General features: G+C 53.7%; 1 protein-coding gene across 1 annotated transcript in view; it reads right to left on the bottom strand.

Moving 5' to 3' along the window:
* Positions 1–5,845, bottom strand: part of TG (thyroglobulin) — a 229,632-nt gene extending 223,787 nt beyond the window's left edge. Inside the window, exons 1-5 of the mRNA XM_051844054.3 lie at positions 5,721–5,845; positions 4,503–4,611; positions 3,438–3,535; positions 2,428–2,631; positions 1,947–2,106 (exon numbers count right to left, since the gene is read on the bottom strand). Coding sequence (XP_051700014.2) covers positions 1,947–2,106; positions 2,428–2,631; positions 3,438–3,535; positions 4,503–4,611; positions 5,721–5,787 — 638 coding nt within the window. The 5' untranslated portion in view covers positions 5,788–5,845. The remainder of the gene's footprint in view (positions 1–1,946; positions 2,107–2,427; positions 2,632–3,437; positions 3,536–4,502; positions 4,612–5,720) is intronic.
* Positions 5,846–17,748: the final 11,903 nt, after the last annotated feature.

Here is a 17,748-nt window from a genome sequence, read left to right as displayed (position 1 = left end):
CTTCCCTGTCTGTCTACCTCTCAAATAAATAAATAAATAAATAAATAACTTTTTTAAAAAAAAGGATGCAAAATCTCCTGTTTATAGGAAGCATTGGATCGGTCAGACTAAGATCTGTGTGTGCTCACAGGAAGGCCAGCCCTGGGCCTAGGGACAGAAGTACCCACATTTGCTGAAACTGGGTGCTGCCTAAGAACTCCCTGCAGGTGCATAAAGTGTGGAGTTTTATAAATCTGCAAAGGTGCCGCAGATGCGTTGAGAGGGCCAATGACGGCAGGCACGCTGCAGGCCGCTAAAGCACTACCAAGGGCATGCAGTCACGCACAAGAATGAAATAGACAGGGGTCTGGCAGCCAGGAACAGAGGACCCGAGCCCAGGAGGCTGTGCCCCGGGGGCTAAGGGCACAGCTGCAGCCCGGCTTCCTGCTGCCGTGGGCAGACGTGCACAAGAGCACAACCTCCGACCCTTGTTCTTTCTCCCTGGGAATTCAGAACTCTGTGTTGGGGGTCGAATGCATGAAATTCCTGCTGTGAATAGGATTCTTCCTACAGAAAACCGGAAGGATCACAGGTGTAACCGAGGGCAAGCTCTCGGCTTTTAAAACCTCATGCAGGCCGGCGCTGTGGCTCACTAGGCTAATCCTCCGCCTTGCGGCACCAGCACACCGGGTTCTAGTCCCGGTAGGGGCACTGGAGTCTGTCCTGCTTGCCCCTCTTCCAGGCCAGCTCTCTGCTGTGGCCAGGGAGTGCAGTGGAGGATGGCCCAAGTCCCTGGGCCCTGCACCCCATGGGAGACCAGGAGAAGCACCTGGCTCCTGCCTTCGGATCAGCGCAGTGTGCTGGCCATTGGAGGGTGAACCAACGGCAAAGGAAGACCTTTCTCTCTGTCTCTCTCTCACTGTGCACTCTTCCTGTCAAAAAAAAAAAAAAAAAAAACTCATGTAGCTCCAGCACAGCTTGTGCGTGGGGGCCACTCCTGAGGCAGACTGCCAGCCTGCACCTCCCCCAGACCAGCCCATGAGGAGTTCCTCTCTCTCCCAGGGGGAGACACTGCTGGATTGGGAAGCCAGCCGCCAAAATGCTGCCTTCTCCAAGAGAGTCCTCATCAACACCCAGACTCACTCCCTTCTTTTCCCCACCCAGAATGGTTCAGTTGCACGTGAAGTCTGCTGGGAGCTCCTTCACCCTCAGCAAGTGGCCATCGTGAATAGCCGGAAGCTTGCCTGGCTGTCCCGGCCATGATCTACAACACAGCTCCATTTACAACGTTGCCATTTACGTCTTCAAAGTTATTCACACGTGCCTGCAGACACACTGTTTACAAAGTGTTCTAAGCACGATCATTTCTGAAATAGGATGCCTGTGTGGACATCTCTGCAACCCCATGGCACCCTTGACCCTCAAAGTAGCCCAGGAGGACAGCAGAGCAAGCACCGTCTCATATTTGCACCCTCTGCACCCCTAGTCCCCTACAGACCCCACCGCGGTCGTAACCACGTAGGCGCACATAACGGATCTGCTTTAATTAGGTATGATGCCTGCGTTAGCTGTACTTCGCGTCTCGCACCCTGCTATGCTATCATCCTAGCCTGTGGAATCCTTTCCAAGGCAGCTTTTCTGGCTCGAATGCATTCTCTTGAGTGGCTGCATACATATCACCTGGATCCCGCCGTCCACCTTTGGACCATCTGTCACTTGCTCCCCAGCTTCCCGTGCAGTGAAAGGTGACTCGGTAAACCCCCGGCTAGGGCGCAATGTCTCTATTCTGAGAGATGTTCTGGCCCGAAGCTACATATATTTTCATTGTAGCAGCCATGGTGGTCTAGTGAAAGATGCCGCAGCCCCCGGGACACCCATCGGAGGCATAAGAGCAAAGCACCATCGCTCTTCGCCACGCTGTGCTGGTGACACTCAGAGTCCCCACGCCGGGGCCCAGCTCCCCTTACCTGTTGTAGCTGTGGACCAAATCGAATACCATCATGTCCGTGGTGTTGACGAACTTGCACTGCACCGGCATAAACTCGCCATCCGCCGAGCACTGCGGAGGTGACCTGTCTCCCACCCCATGCAGCAGGCGACGGTTTCTTATCTCGCAGCTCCTTGGACCTACGTGTTTTCACGACAGATGTTTGGAGTGAGATAGCAGCAGGTGCATACTGGGGGGGGGGGGAGTGGTTCAGCGACCCAGGTCTGCGGCGGGAGGCTCGTGAACCTCAACGTGACACCCTGCATGAGCATCTAAGGAGCAGCCACAGAACCACCGCATGGAAACCCCAAGATGAGGATACCAGCCGTCACAACGTTTGCATTTCCTTTCATCAGGGTCACGTCCAATCAGGGCGACCCAACCCTTTGATTGACAGTGAGGAAGGCTGCAACCCCGCCCCGGCAGCGCTGGTGCCCTGGGGTCGAGGGGGAGGGGCTTACATCGCGTTGGCCGTCCCCGCTGGCGCGTGCCATACACCTCCATGCCCTCGGCGTCCACACACCAGCACTGCGCCTGCCACACGTCGCACTGGACGGGCGAGTAGTCCCCAGAATCCAAGCACTGAGGGAGGTAGGATGTGGCCGTGCTGTTAAGGTAGCCGCTTAGCAGGATCTGCTGTTTCTGTAGCTGGCAGAATGACAGGCCTGGGGCGGGGGGCACAGAGCGGCGTCAGGTGCGTGGGGCAGAGAATCTGGCAGGACTCCCGTCCCTACAGGGATCCGGCTGGGAGGGCAGGGCAGGGCATGGCCCAGGCCATGCCGGGGGTCGGGGCAGCAGAGGCGAGCTGGTCTCAGCAGCGCCACACCAGTCGCCCGCACCGCCACAGCGCTGGCGCTGCAGAGCGGAGACGCTGGGAGGGAAGGCCTGTGCCAAACAGAGCTGTCTGAATGCAAGCAATTTCTGCACCTGCTCGCTGTGTGGCCTCGCGGAAGCTGCTTCACGGCCCTGGGCTTCTCTCGCACCTCTGTGGAGTCCAGAGACCCGGTCATTGTCCCCTGTTCACCTGCTGTGTGCCGAATCCTCCCAGCAGCACCCGGGGGCAGAGCCCACTCCAGGAGGAAACCTAGCTCCATGAGGCGGTGTGCCAGGCCAAATTTACACAGCTGGAGAGGGCGAGGAGCTGCCTAGACGCGAAGCTACCAGGCTGGCCATGAAAAACCAGTCCCAGAACACAGCGTTCATGCCCTGAAAGGGCATTCATTTTAGGCTCCTTTTCCCACCATGCTAATGGACCCTTGTGTTAGTGGACTCTGGCTCCTTCCATGACCCACCAGAGTTATCTAAGGGACGGCTTTCGGCCAGGTCCCAGATTTCAGAACCGTCTCCTATCTCCCGCCGCACACGAGAAGACAGCTCCTAGCTTCTCGCACCAGGCACTGGACATTTGGGGTGGCGGGGCACCTGTCCAAGCCCACGGCTCACCCTCACCGAGCCCCACTCTGATACTCACAAGCTGCGGGTCTCCCCGGCTGCCTGCTGCCCGGCACCTCTGTGCCCGCGGCATCCACACACCAGCAGGAGCGGCCGTCGTTCTGGCACTGCAGAGACCTGAGGGGACAGACACGGCAGGTGGCAGTGTTACACTGTTGGCTCCCAGCCAGGTCGCCTTCCTCACTCGCGTTCCTCCCGGCTGTGGCTGGTTTGGATGAGAGGGTGCGGTGGAGAGCAGCGGGTGCCTTGCGGAAGGAAAGACCTCGCGCTTCTGCCCTGCTGACTCCTTGTAGCCTCCCAACCCCAGCATCTACTCGCCAACCAGCCTGGCTGCCGACCTCGAGACAGGTGCCCGCCCAGGGGTTCCAGGGGCAGCTCCACCCAGCAGGTGCCCTTCGTTGATCTGAGGCTGCAGAGGGTAAAGGTGGTGCCCTCTTAGGGGGGCGTGGGGTCAGGAAGGCTACATGGGGAAGCAGGTGCAGAGGGTCAGGCCAGGCCTGGGGACGTCGGCTCCCCAGGGAGAGTGGTGGCTAAACTGAGACTTGAGCAGGTGGAAGCCGGCGTATGCCGGTAAAGGAAAGAGCAGACGCAGAGCTGCCCGGGCACGGGCTGGCCTTGGAACTGGAACTGGAAATGGCCCGGGTCAAGCACAGAAGGGCCTGGCAAGGCCAAGGGCTCCTCCTTAACCCCTTCCTTGCCACAGCAGAGATGTGAGCAGGACCGGAGCCGGCCACGTCTTTGCACCCTAGGGAGTATGGAGGAGTTCTGCGGGGGCCAGCCTGTGTGAGATGGTGGTGGGGAAGGAGGTCAGATGTTGCCAAGAGCATGGCCACAATGGTGGGGTCCCCTACTGGCCCCCCAGCCCCGTGACTACAACAGCACGGGCACAGGCTGCGACTGCCCAGGAGGACACTGGGAAGAGGGGGAGATGCCCTCCCCCAATCCCAGACACGGAAGGGAAAGATGGGATGGCAGCAGGCAGTAGTGCATCCTGGGAACTCACAGGGGTGCCTTCCAAACAGCAGTAGCCCAGGGTGCGGGGTGGGGAGAGTGCCTTGAGGACCTGGAGAGCCCAGAGCCTTACCGGAAGCTGCCGTCCTCGGAGCACTGGGGAACATAGTCTGCGCCGCGCAAGAAGGCCCTTTCCCTCTGCTGCTCACACGGGCGAAGCGGCTGGGCATCCACCTGGTACTCTATGAAGGGGGGGAGGCCAGCTGACACTCAGAGCTGGGTGCACACTGGGCTCGGGGCACCAAGGAGAACCCTTAGCACAGAAGCCCATGTGGCGTCACCAGTGTTCCCTATCACAACATGGTATCCATCTCTCAGTCCCCAACACTCCCTGAGAGGTGACAGGTGGTATCTCCATCCACCCATGCGGCACCAACCAAGATAGGTACCTGCCCAAGGTTATGGCCAAGGCAAAGCCGAAGATTCCAAACTCAGTCCTGGGACCCCACCTCCCTCTGAGCTGCTGTCATCTGGGGTCAGAACACCACGAGGGAGTTGTTCCTCGGTTTATCAAGCCTTCCCTGCTGAGTGCAGGGGGGATAGAGGCTAATGAACCACGTATTCTCCAGCGAGAGGTGGTGGGAGCTTCAATATCTTAGAAATCCTAACTCGTGTTCTTGTGTGTTTTGATTTGTTTGGTTCCCTTCCCCAATGCCAGCTGCAGCAGGGGCTGGGCCAAGCCAAAGCTCCGGCTATGATCCCAAGGCAGTTGGCCCACAAGTGCGATGGGGGCTCACTGCCTGAGCCATCACCCCTGCCCCCCAGGTCAGGAAGCTAGAGCTGGGCCTGGAATCCATCGTGCGTACTATGGGATGCAGGAGTCTTAGCATCGTCAGACCAGATGCACGGCTCATCCCCACCAAGCCCCACTCTGACGCTGAAGCTTGGCACTTGCTCCACGTCACACAGGCAAGTGACTGAGCCGAGGGTAACACGGGTCCATCTCGCTTCAGGGCTGCCACTTTTTCCACACTCTGCCCGCTACTACTTCTATACTTCGCATAGATGACACTGACTCTGGGATAGCTGCAGGGGTAAAACACCAGGGTTGGTGCCAAAAATCTGCTGAGAAGGTGAGGTGAGGGGAGCCACAAGGTAATTAGAAAGATCTGGTTTCCCGTCTCCACCCCGCCTCAGCAATTCAGCTCGCCTCTGAACCTCCCGATTCCTCCTCTGGAAAGGAAACCGCACGTCCAAAGGCCCTGAGGCAGAGTTTGGCTGACAATGGTGCTCTGAGCCCGAGAGCTCCCTCCCCACGCCCCTGCTCCAGGGCCTCGGCCTCAAAACTCACCAAAGATGTTAGCCCACACCAAGCAGGGAGAGGCCAGCAGGCTGAAGACCCACAGGATCGGGGCCATTTTCCTGGCCCCTTCCTGGACTGAAGGCACAGAAGCCAGCAGCCTCGCTGGGGCCTCTGTCCCGGGCTGCTTTATAGGGCCACAGCTGGCACTGCCCTGCTGCCTGTGGGCGCTCAGGGAGGCGGCCCCCCCCACTCTGCTCTGCTGGTCACGGGCTGCTGCCTGCACCTGCGCCAGCTCCCCCTGAGCACACTTGTGTGAGCAGTGGGGCAGGAGGGCCTTGTCTACACTGCAGGGGAGCGAATGGAGTGGCTTTGAGTAGCTGCTTCTCAGGAAAAGAGCCCAGTTCTGCAGCTTTGTGGGCCACAGGCTCAGGCCCTCTGTGGGCGCAACGCAATCCCTTCCCTCCACCCCTCCCTCCTTCCTCCCCTGCCTCCCTCTCTCCTCTCCCTTCCCCTCCCTTCCTTCTTTGCTTCCTCCCTCCCTCCAGTATTTTTAGAGCCCCTCGAGCATATGGTGGAGAATGAAACAGGACAGTGTCGCCCCCATGAATGCAGCAGATGAGAGTAGAGCAAACATCCAACCACGCATGCGTGGTCCCACTTCCCTGCCTTTCCTCCTTCCCTGGGGTCCTCAGACCTCGCCAAGCATGGCCTGACGAGGTGAGTGTTCCCTTGTCTCCCCAAGCCTCAGCCTTCTTCTCCAGGAAGCAAGGTCCCCCAGGGATGCTCAGGCCTCTCTGGGTGTCCGGGGAGCTGCAGGAGAATGAGTGAGATGTTGGCCAGCAGGTGCTCATTAAAAGTCAGCAGTTACTATCATCATGGATCTTCTCACTGTGCCCATGGCAGGTGCACAGAGCAGTGACCCACAGGGCACGGGGCTGGGGCCAGGTAGGGGCAGGGGTGGAGAGATGACCAGGGGGATTCAGTGAAGACGGGGCAGCTGAGGAGGAAGGGGATTCGTGCAGAAATCTAAAGGAGCAGAGGTCCAGGGAGAGGGCCCGTGCAGGGCGGGTGCCACACTGGGGGGCGGGGGAGAGGGGAAGCTACAGCTGCAGTTCTGTGGGATGATCAGTGCCTGTGACTGTCACATACAGCCATAGCAGTGCCATCCCAGGGCGTCCCAGGCCGCAGGGTGGGGTGGGGGAGTCTGAAGTCCAAGGTCAAAATGTCGGCTGAGCTGGTTTCTTCTCTCGCAGGCCCATACCGCCACTGCCTCCCCGTGTCTTCACATGCTCTTTGCTGCCTGTGTCCTTCTGTCCTCGTCTGTCTCCTCTTGTGATGAGGATGCCGGTCAGCCTGAGTAAGGGCCCTCGGCCCCCGCCCAGGCATCATGGTTCAATGTCATTGCCTCTTTTTCTCTCCCACAGTAGTGGCATCCTGGGGCCGTGGGGTTAGAACTGCAGCACATGGGAATTCCCGGGACACAGATCAGCCCCTGCCGGCTCCTTGGTCATCGGCATCACTATCGTGTTCATGACATGAACTAGAGAAAGCAGCCCTCCACAGCCATTTCCAGTGTCTGGGGGCACGCACAGCTGACCTGGGGATGCTACTCTGCTGCCACTGCCTCCAGCCACGCTGCCACACACACACCACCTGGATGCTCCCCAGACACTGGGGGATCCAGCACACCCCAAACAGAAGGGAGTACCCCCAGTCCCCACCACCTCACACAGCACCCCTGAGCACCTGCCGAGCCTCTTAGCTCACAGCTCCACACCCTACCTGGTAACCATTTCCCAGGCAACCCCTCCCCTGCATCCTCGCCCCTCCTGCCTCCTTCAGATCCCCCCAGCTCTGGACTGGCTGATCAGATCAGCCTCCTAGCCTAGCCCCCGCTGCGGCTGCTTCACCAGCTGAGGGACAGCCCTTACACTCTGCCTCCTGCTGCTGGGGTGGGGACCCAAAGTGCAGGAGCGCCAAGGAGCCCTGGGCAGGGAGGGATGGCCACAAAGATCACTGAGATTTCAGTCCAAGGCTATTTTCCACTTACAGCCGCCTCTCGCCAGGGCCACGGCCCCCATGCTCTGGGGAGCCAGCAGCCCCGTTCTCACCACAGTAATGTAAAAAGCAGGGCACTGAGCAGCCTTCCACTCCCCATCTGCAGGCATCCTAACGCAGACGAGTCTCAGAGAAAGCTGACCGCGCTTAGAGGGCTCCCCCAAACCCCACCCGATCACCATGCTTCCCATCTCCCCAAGCTTGCACAGTTGCCCCAGGTGCTAAGTCATTCTCGTTGGCCTGGTCCCTGGGACCCGATGCACTCAGACCCATGCCAGGGGCATCTCTGCTCCACTGGGTCTGCTGCTTTAGGGTCCACGGAGCAGCAGGGCATCACCAGAATGAAGAGAGCCCTGCGGGCGGGCAGCAGCCCACACTTGAGACGAGACTCCTCCTGGAGCTGGCGCCCGGAGCACTCAGCAGACCAGAACCGTGTGGGGCTCTGTGCAGAGTCCGCCCGGGAGCTTCGTGCACACCCAGACGCACAGTGCTTCTCTGTGCCCAAGCAACAGAGCAGTGAGCCTGGAGAGAACCACGGCGTGGCGTCACCTCCTCCACCGAAACCGTCTGCTCACCATGACTCAGCTCCTCGGCCCTGCCTCTGCCTCCTCTCCACCAAGCTCCCGGGACACACAGGTTCCCTGGAGACCTCGCAAGGCCAGCCTGCTCCTGGCTGGAGCGCCCATCACTGGGCCAGGCTCTTCCTCGCAGGCCTGTCGCCTCTCCCACTCCCTACATAACCATCTCCTTCAGTCTCTAGTCCTAAGGTGCTATGGCCAATAATGCTTACCGAGAGGATTCGGTGTGGGGGCGGGGATGGAGAGTGACTGCAGCACCCAGAAGCCTATCACTTCAAGGAGGGACCACCCACTGTCGCTTCTGACCTCATCCATGCGGCAGCTCCCACCGGCCACAGGGCCTGCTCCACAGCATCACTGCCCTGGCCCAGCCTGCCACGGACTGCCGGGTCCCTGCCCCCTGCTGAGAACAGCTTCTCCCGGTCTCCCACAGACCCACAGCCACACTCAGCCACGTTCCTCCTCCTTCTAGGTGTCCATGGCAATCCTAAATATGCCAGCTACTTGATTCCTCTGTCCAGAAACAGGAAGTAGAACGAGTTTCCCCAGTCTTCCTGTTAAGTCTGGTTTAAAACGTGGCCATTACGTAGAGAAGCCGGGGCAGACGATACTGAAAGGTGGAGGAAAAGGCAGATTGGGCAGCGGCTACAGGGCCAGAGGCACGAAACGGCTGTGAGATCCTTGGGGTTTCTTGGGGTTTGCTTTTTTTTTTTTTTTTCTCTCATGAGAGTCAGACTGAGTGCTGGAGAAACTCAGAAATGCCAGGAAGCACAGGTAAAAAGCAAAAAACAAACAAACAAACAAACAAAAGCCCTCGCAAGCCAAAGTTCCAGGGTAGCGGGCAGCCTGGCGAGACAGAAATTTCAGACAACGACCTCTTTACTAAGGCAAACGTCACGGGCCAGGTGGGGACCCAGAATTCCACCCTTGCCAGGCTGCGAGGAGCCCCCCGGCCCCCTGACGGCTGATGTTGCAGGATTTTGAGTGGGAAGTCAAGACTTCCACCCATGATGGGCAGTGGCGCTTCCCCTCACTCTGCAGTACCAATGGAGACCCCATGATGGCAGCAATAAGGCCGTCTCCCTGTGGTGTCAGGGGAGACCACGCAGGGAGCAATGAGACACCCGCTCCCTGCCAGCCTCCGCAGAGGCTGAGTGGAGAGCCTGAACCCCACCCTCGCTCAGCACTAAGGAGGAGCACACCCCCAGCCAGGGCTCAAGAGAGTGAACACCTGGACTTCCAACTCTTCTTGGCAGGACTGGCGTGCATCCCTCTTTCTCTGCCGTCGGGCTGTTACAGGGGTTCTGATGAACAGGGAGGTTTAAATGAGATCTAGAGCTGCTTCACGTAACACCCAAACGGCCCGGGCTTTGCTGGGACATCACTCGCTGTGCCAGGAGCCAGGGAAATCTCAACTTGAATGAGAACAATGAACAGACATCAGCACTACACGACACTGATGTCAGAATTATTATCTGACAGGACCGTAAAGCATTCGTCATTAAAGCACAAAAACCTTCCATGAACCACTGTGACTCCATCTGAGGCATGTGAGAGAACAGAATAGAGGGCCCAAAGGAAACCCACAGAAATCTTAGAGCTGAGAAGCAAAGTAACCAAAATAAAAAGCTCAGTAAGTGTGCTGAACAGAACTGACAGAAGAGTCTATAAACTCGAGGATGAGAGACTCAAAGAGACTTAAAGACCCACCAACAGGAGTTTTGTGTAATGGTCACCATGCCACTTGGGATGCCACCATCCATGTCAGGATACCTGGGTTTGAGTTTAGGCTCTGATTCTGACCCTGATTCCTCCTAATGCACACCCTGGGAGGGGGCAGGTAATGTCCAATTAGTTGAGTCCCTACCGCCTATGTGGTAGACCTGGGTTGAGCTCCTGGCTCCTGGCATCCCATCCCTGGCTATTGTGGGCATTTGGGGAGAGAACAATAAACTGACTCTCTCTCTCTCTCTTCAAATAAATACAAAGTTTAAAACATACTACAAATAAACAAATCCTCAGTAACCTACATAACTATAACAGATCTAACACTTAAGTTACTTTGTTGGGGGCTTAAGCCTGAGGCTGGCCCCTGACCAGCAGGGGACAGTACAAGCACTCCCCGACAAGGTGAACAGGAGAGGTAAGGTCGACGGGTCAAGCACGCCACAGCAAGCACCCGTGAGCTCTGTCGAAGCAGGAACTACTTTATTGAGGAAATGTCCAGGCTTATAAAGCTTACAAAAGACATGCGCAGTAGGGGAGCCAATCAGCGAAAAGGTCATGCAGGCATGGGTGGACCACGCACAGGGCATAGAGGGATCATGCACTGTCCACGTGTCTGGAACTAAAGGGGACCTATCCCTGCAGGTGGTCCGATCTCCCGTGGCTTAACTGCAGTGGCCACAGACACGTCCCCCGAACATCCGCCAGGCGCCATGTTGTTAGGGACTATTTTACGCAATGCCCAGTATTTTCCCCTTTTTGTTTTATATTAGAGAGAAAGAGGAACTGAGCGGAGAGTGTGCCTGTCTTAGGTTGCCCCTCTGACTGGGATCAGCCCTTTAAGGAGCATGTCTCCTAGGTTGTCCCCCTCTGGGGATCTTACCCGTCTTTGACTACTACTCCAGCTGTTAGGGGCTGCCCCAGGGGATCTTACCCATCACCAGCTACCACCTCAGCAATTCAGGGTATGATGTATTACACCTCTGCATCTTGGCAGTGGCCGTAGGTGGACATATAGGGTTGCCAATCTGGCGCTTAAAGAGTGGCATAACCCGGTTCCTGAAGAGTGGCATATTGTTGTCGGACCACCATTAACTGAACCGCAGCGATGCAATCTTAGACAAATTTACAAGGACAGTGGAGACCAAGGGGCCCACAAGGGGGAGGAGATAAGGAAGCCATCCCCCAAAGCCCGACCACAGGTAACTAGAGACAGGCAGAGTGGACAGTGAGAGAGAGACAGAGAGAAAGGTCTTCCTTTTGCCGTTGGTTCACTCCCCAGTGGCCGCTGTGGCAGGCATGCTGTGGCCGGCGCACTGCACTGATCCGAAGCCAGGAGCCAGGTGCTTCCTCCTGGTCTCCCGTGCTGGTGCAGGGCCCAAGGACTTGTGCCATCCTCCACTGCACTCCCTGTCCACAGCAGAGAGCTGGACAGGAAGAGGAGCAACCGGGACAGAATCCGGTGCCCCGACCAGGACTAGAACCCGGTGTGCCAGTGCCGCAAGGCGGAGGGTTAGCCTAGTGAGCCATGGCGCCGGCCTCATTACAACATTTTTCAAGGTCTTCTTGGAGGATCTTGTCCTGGATGATGCAGGAGCGATTAGCATAAAAGCAGCACTCCTGATGTACCATGATGCTCCAGTCACAATGAGGCAGAGTCCGATATGGTCTTTTCATCCCTGTAAGAGAAAAGAAAAGTTACTCCTCAGGAGGGGGTCCTCCTGGGTGACCTTCTTCGGCAGAGGGGAGATATTTAAGGTTTCTCGCAGGTCCCATATGGGATTGGAATTCCCCTGGGGGAAGACACATCCAAATCCTCTACCAGTGCTCATCAGTGGGTCTGGTCCTTGCCAGCACCGGTTAGTGGGTCCTTCCATTTTACCATAACCGAAAGGTAGGGTACTTGGAGGGACCAATGTTTGTGAAAGGCTGACAAGAGCTGATGTTTTTGGAAAATGTAAAATATTTAAGGTGAGCATGGCCATTCGTAGCTGGTCTTGTGGGGGTATGATTCCCCATTTGTTTTATAAGTTGGTCTTTTAAAATCTTATTTTGTCTTTTGATGATTGCTTGTCCTTGTGGGTTGTGAGGAATTCCAGTAGAGTGTTGAATATGCCATCTGTTGAAGAATTCTTGTGTTGTCTTACTAATGAAACAGGGCCATTATCAGTCTTAACTTTTACTGGTAGCCCCCAAATAGCAAAACACTGCAGAAAATGACTAACAGCATGTTTGGCCTTTTCACCGGAGTGAGCAGTGGCCCAACAGGCATGGGAGTACGTGTCAATGGACATAAAGATATATCTAAGCTTGCCAAGTGGTGCATAGTGTGTAACATCAGTTTGCCATAGTATGTTGGGCTTTAGTCCTCTAGGATTTACTCCAGGTGTTTGAAAAGGTGGGACTTGTAACAGGGGAAGACATGATTTGCAGGTTCTTATAATCTATTTCTTTAATGGGAACGGAAGGAAATCTATGATGTAACCCTCTCCAATGTAGATGTGTAAGGTCATGAAGACCTTGAGCGAGCTGTAAATCAGGAATGGTTTGAATTGGGGCTGTCAAGACCCCACGCATAGCCAGTTGATCTGCCATTTTATTGCCTTGTGACAAGAAACCTGGCAAATTTTAACGTCCTCTCAAATGTTGTACAAAGAGAGGTTGACACCTTTGTCTCAATAAGGACCTTACCTGGGTCATTAATGGGGTGATAGGATTGTTATCCAACCTAATGTGGAACAAAATTAGAGTGGGCAGGAGATTGACCACAGAGACTATCTGAGAATAGATTTAGTGGCTCTCCAATATGGGACATGGCATGGCTACAGCATATAGTTCCTTAAATTGGGCAGATCCCTTACAGACTCAAAATATAATTGAGGCGACCTTTTTAGAGCACTTGATGCAGGAGGTAAACTACTACTGCAGAACCAGCTTGTTGCCCATCCATAAACACATTGACAGCCTCCTTTAGGGGCCTGGTAGAGAAGAGGGTAGGGGGTATCCATGACAGGTGGGAAAAGGAAGTTACCCACCTAGTTGGACCACAATTGCAGTCAATTTTTCCTAGAAAACCCTCTAGAGCTAAGGACATTCTAGGATTGTTTCTTTGTATCCATTCAAAGTCTGAGGACCAGTAGGGGACAACAAGCATCTCAAAATCTTTGCCATAATGTCTAACAGAGGTGTCCCTCCCCTTAATGATGAGGTTTGCCAATGGTCAAGATGTGAATACACTCTAGGGGCTCCGGCAATGGAGGTGTATATCCATTGGAGAGGATTTCCTTTTTGGGTGATTACAGCCATGAGCAGTTTGGCTCCTGAAAGGATCCAAAGGCTCACGGGACACTTAGGGTTATATCTAGCTAGTTGGACACTATTAAGGGCCGATTGGACCTCTTGTAGTATATTGAGGTGTGTTTCATTTAGACTGATAGTCTCAGTAAGGTCCTTGTCTTCTAATAAATCAAATAGAGGGAGGAGATCTTCAGTAGAAATATGGAGCCAGGGCCTCAGCCAATTTAGCTCTCCCAGTAGTTTTTGTAGTTCCACTAACGACTATTTGGGCTGTATTGATAGCTGAGGTTTAAGTGGGGAGACAGAATCCATATTGAGATGCATCCCCAAGATTTTGAACGGGGGGGGGGGGACAGTCTGGACCTTATTGCTGGACATATGGAGACCAGCTTGAGCTAGGAGTTTTTGTAACTGTCTGAAAGTGGACCCTAATTGTTCTGGGTTAGCAGATCCAATAATAATGTCATCCATCCATCTATCTATATATCTATATCTATATCTATATCTATATCTATATCTATATCTATATCTATATCTATATAAGTGTGATCCCTTCCTGTTGTAAGGGGTGCAAAACCTGGGAGACAAAATGTTGGCAAAAGCAGGAGTATTGGCCATTCCTTGGGGAAGAACTACCCATTCATATCTTTCATCCGGACCCTGAAGGTTTGTGGAAGGTATGGAGAAGGCAAATTTTTCACAATCATTAGGATTTAAGGGGATAGAAAAGACACAATCTTTGATGTATACTACTATAAGTGTCAAATTGGAGGGTATAGAAGAGACCCAAGGCAGCCCTCAGAGGGGAGTTCCCACCTGGGTTATGCGGTCATTGATCTTTCTAAGGTCTTGTAGCATTCTCCATTTTCCAGAAGCCTTTCGAATAACAAATACAGGGCTATTCCATAGACTCACAGAGGGCCTAATGTGTCCAAGTTGTAATTGTTCTGACATGATTTCTTTTAATATTGACAACTTGTTTTGAGGCAGCACTGTTCTACTGATATAGGTGGCCCCGGGAGCCATTGAATTGCAGGGACCAATGGAACAGTGGCCTCTAGAATTGAGGGTGAGGTCTGACCCAGGGGGCTGGAACACCAGTCCTAGAAACCTCGAAGAATGGGTCACCCCTGTAGTTGCTTAGGGAGCCTGGTGACTTAAATTACTGTTGATGTTCTTCCTCCTCTAGGAGATCCTCATAGAATGCCTTATGATCTGTAGTAATATACACTTCAGTTTCTCCCAGTATATCTTGTCCCAACAGGTTAGTGGATAGACCAGTGGCCACAAGGGGGCGCACTTCCCCCTGGCTACCATCCACATCCTCCCATTTTAGGAAATCTTTAGTTTCTTCTGACCAACTCCCATCAGATGGGGCCCCAGGACTAGTTTCCACTGTGGAGGAACTTCTTTTCTCAAAACCATGTGGTTGGCCCCAGTGTCAATCAGACAGCGGAATTTCTTTTCAGCTATGAAAATATTCATCTTGGGCCTAATTCCTGGAATAATGGGGACAGTCCAATGGGCACGGGGGGGGGGGGAGGGGACCTTTGGGAGTAAACCTAGACCTATTATCTCCTGCGGCTGGTGAGGTCAAGGTAGAGCCTGAGGAGATACCTCCTTTATGTGACGGGGCTGGAGGGTGCCCCGTGTCTAGTTTAAAGGCTTCCCTTCAATATCAAACTTTGATTGACAGTCCTTTAGCCAATGGAAACCTTTGTGACAGCAGGGACATGGAGTCTCAGGTTTAGTGCCACCTTTTCCTCCAAAGGGCAGAGAATGAGGTGGTGCTTGAGCAGCAGGGCGGCTATTGGGACATTCCCTCTTAAAGTGACCCGATTGACCACATCCAAAGCAAGTTCCCCACTTTTTCCCAGTGGCCAGAGTGAGGGCATTAGCAAAGGCCTCAGACAGTAAGGTTGTCTGGGTTTCTAAGGCAGCCGCCAAGGACTGAGATTGATGGGCTTGTGTCCCCACATCCTTGGTGGCCACGACCCATCTACCCATTGACCTGTCTTTCATACCTGCACAAGCAAGTTTATGATCTGTGGTCATGCCCTCCCATACTAACATCTTAACGAATTGGTCTCTCAGGGGCCCTGGGGGGAACCCACTCTATAAAGGTGGCTGGGTCCTCAGATGGCCTTTGAGTGATCCCAGCTACGGGTGGTTCAGAGGGGCCTTCCTCCAGCTTTTTCCAGGCAGCCAGTCCTATGGCTCTTACTTGCTCCTGGTAAGGAGCAGGAATGGCAGCCTGTTGCAGGCCAGTAACATATTGGTCACTAGATCCAGAAAGCATTCCGAAAGTTACTGGTATAGGAGGATTAGCGGCCTGGTTTCTTTCCGCCTGCGTATGACACTCGTCATTAAAAAAGGCACACCACTTTATGTATAGAGGACCAGGGAGTACAGCTTTAGCCAAATTTTTCCAGTCTTGGGTAGTACATTGTTGATGAGCGAGACCCTGGAGAATAGTCTCAGCCCATGGAGAATTTGGCCCATCTTCAGAAACAGCCTTTAATTCTTTTAGCTCATGGGCTTCCCAAGGATACCAGGGTGCAGGCCGGTTGCCTCCCGGATTGACGTTTACTGGAAAAGCCATGCAGGGTGAGGGTGAGACTCCACCCGATCCATCAAATGGCAGCTGTAAGCCATCTCAGTCAGAAGGACAAGAGGGCGGTGGGTGATCCAAGGGAGGGGAATGCCCATAAGGGGGTGACCACGTGGGCGACACAAGGCCGGACATCCCCTCTGTAATTGGAGGCGCAGTGGGTTGAGGCCATGCTGGGTGTTTAGGGGTTACCGACACACCTGAAGGCTCTACCTGAGTTACAACTGCCTCTGGGGATTTCTGAGCCTCCTGACCTTCCTCATCGAAGGCCACCCAGCTCATCTGTTTCATATCAACCGGCTTAGATGTGCAAGATTTTTGTGCAGCTTTCTTTTGCTTGGGGTCGGTGGAAAGCAAGCCTTAAGGGCTTACAGGGTAGGGTAGGTCCCCAATGTAGGAAAAGTCCCAAGACTGACCTCCTGTGTTTGAACCAGCTGTTCCACCCGGTCCCATGTGGACCAATCAAAAAGATTGGCAGCTGCGAGCCATGGCACCACTTCAGTAAGGACTTCCCAAACCTCCTCGGCTTGAGAGTCAGAAATTTCTAAGCCTTGAGTCTTTAGTATGCATCTCAGCGCCTTAGGCACTGGGTCATCACTTACCATGAGATTGCCCCATCCTTTCGGGGATACCTTGCCTCGAGAGCCTCGCTTAGCCGTGTCCGCCAGTACTTTCACTTTGGCCGGAGTCAGTCCTTCTTTAGGGCTCGTTTGTGTCCCTCGAGCCCTAGGTTGGGCAACACTTGTTGGGGGTCTGAGACTGGCCCCTGACCAGCAGGGGACAGTACAAGCACTCCCCGACAAGGTGAACGGGAGAGGTAAGGTCGATGGGTCAAGCATGCCACAGCAAGCACCCGTGAGCTCTGTCGAAGCAGGAACTACTTTATTGAGGAAGTGTCCAGGCTTATAAAGCTTACGAAAGACATGTGCAGTAGGGGAGCTAATCAGTGAAAAGGTCATGCAGGCATGGGTGGACCACGCACAGGGGCATATAGGGATTGTGCACAGTCCACGTGTCCGGAACTAAAGTGGACCTATCCCTGCAGGTGGCTTAACTGCAGCGGCCGCAGACACGCCCCCCGAACATCCGCCAGGCGCCATGTTGTTAGGGACTATTTTAGGCAATGCTCAATACTACTTGAGTGCCAGAAAGGGACAAGAAAAAGGTAAAACTGAAAAAGGATAGAAATCATAGTTGAACGTTTCCCAAATTTGGCAAAAATCATAAACCTACAGATTTAAGAAACTGAGCAAACCCCAGAGAATAAACCCAGAGAAACCAATCCTAGGACACATCAAAGTCCTGTCTGTGTAAACAGAACATATCTTCTTTCTCGTGAGTGCTCTAAATTATCTTCGGTAGTTATACAAAAGTTTATTTAAGATAATTATAAATAAAGGAGAGTAATATTTCAAACTGGGAAAATGTAAAAATAAGCTATTATATATTGTGTATATTTGAGAGTACTTCAAAAAGGTAATAAAAAAATGGATGAAGTGGTGTTTATCATGGCACCCAAAATTTCAAAAGCCACACACTTTTTCTTTGCACAATACATATTACCATGAATTTTCTGAGGCCTCTTGTGATTGCAGCAGCTTAAGCAATCACTACAAAGATTTGCCAAAAGATACACTCGAAAATGCTACAGATGAACTAAAATGGAATTCTAATTGTTCAAATAACACATAGAAAGGTAGAAAAAAAAAAACAGCGAAAGAGAAGGCAGTGAGAATGAACTCAATACAAAAAATGAGTAACCAAACAGCATACTTTAAGCCTAAAATATAGATTATTACAATATGCT

This window comes from Oryctolagus cuniculus, chromosome 6 (genome assembly GCF_051225735.1).
Source record: "Oryctolagus cuniculus isolate XC-2025 breed Fujian yellow rabbit chromosome 6, ASM5122573v1, whole genome shotgun sequence".
NCBI lineage: Eukaryota > Metazoa > Chordata > Mammalia > Lagomorpha > Leporidae > Oryctolagus > Oryctolagus cuniculus.
Note: the sequence above shows the minus strand (reverse complement) of the source record. Positions and strands in the feature narration are given on the sequence as shown.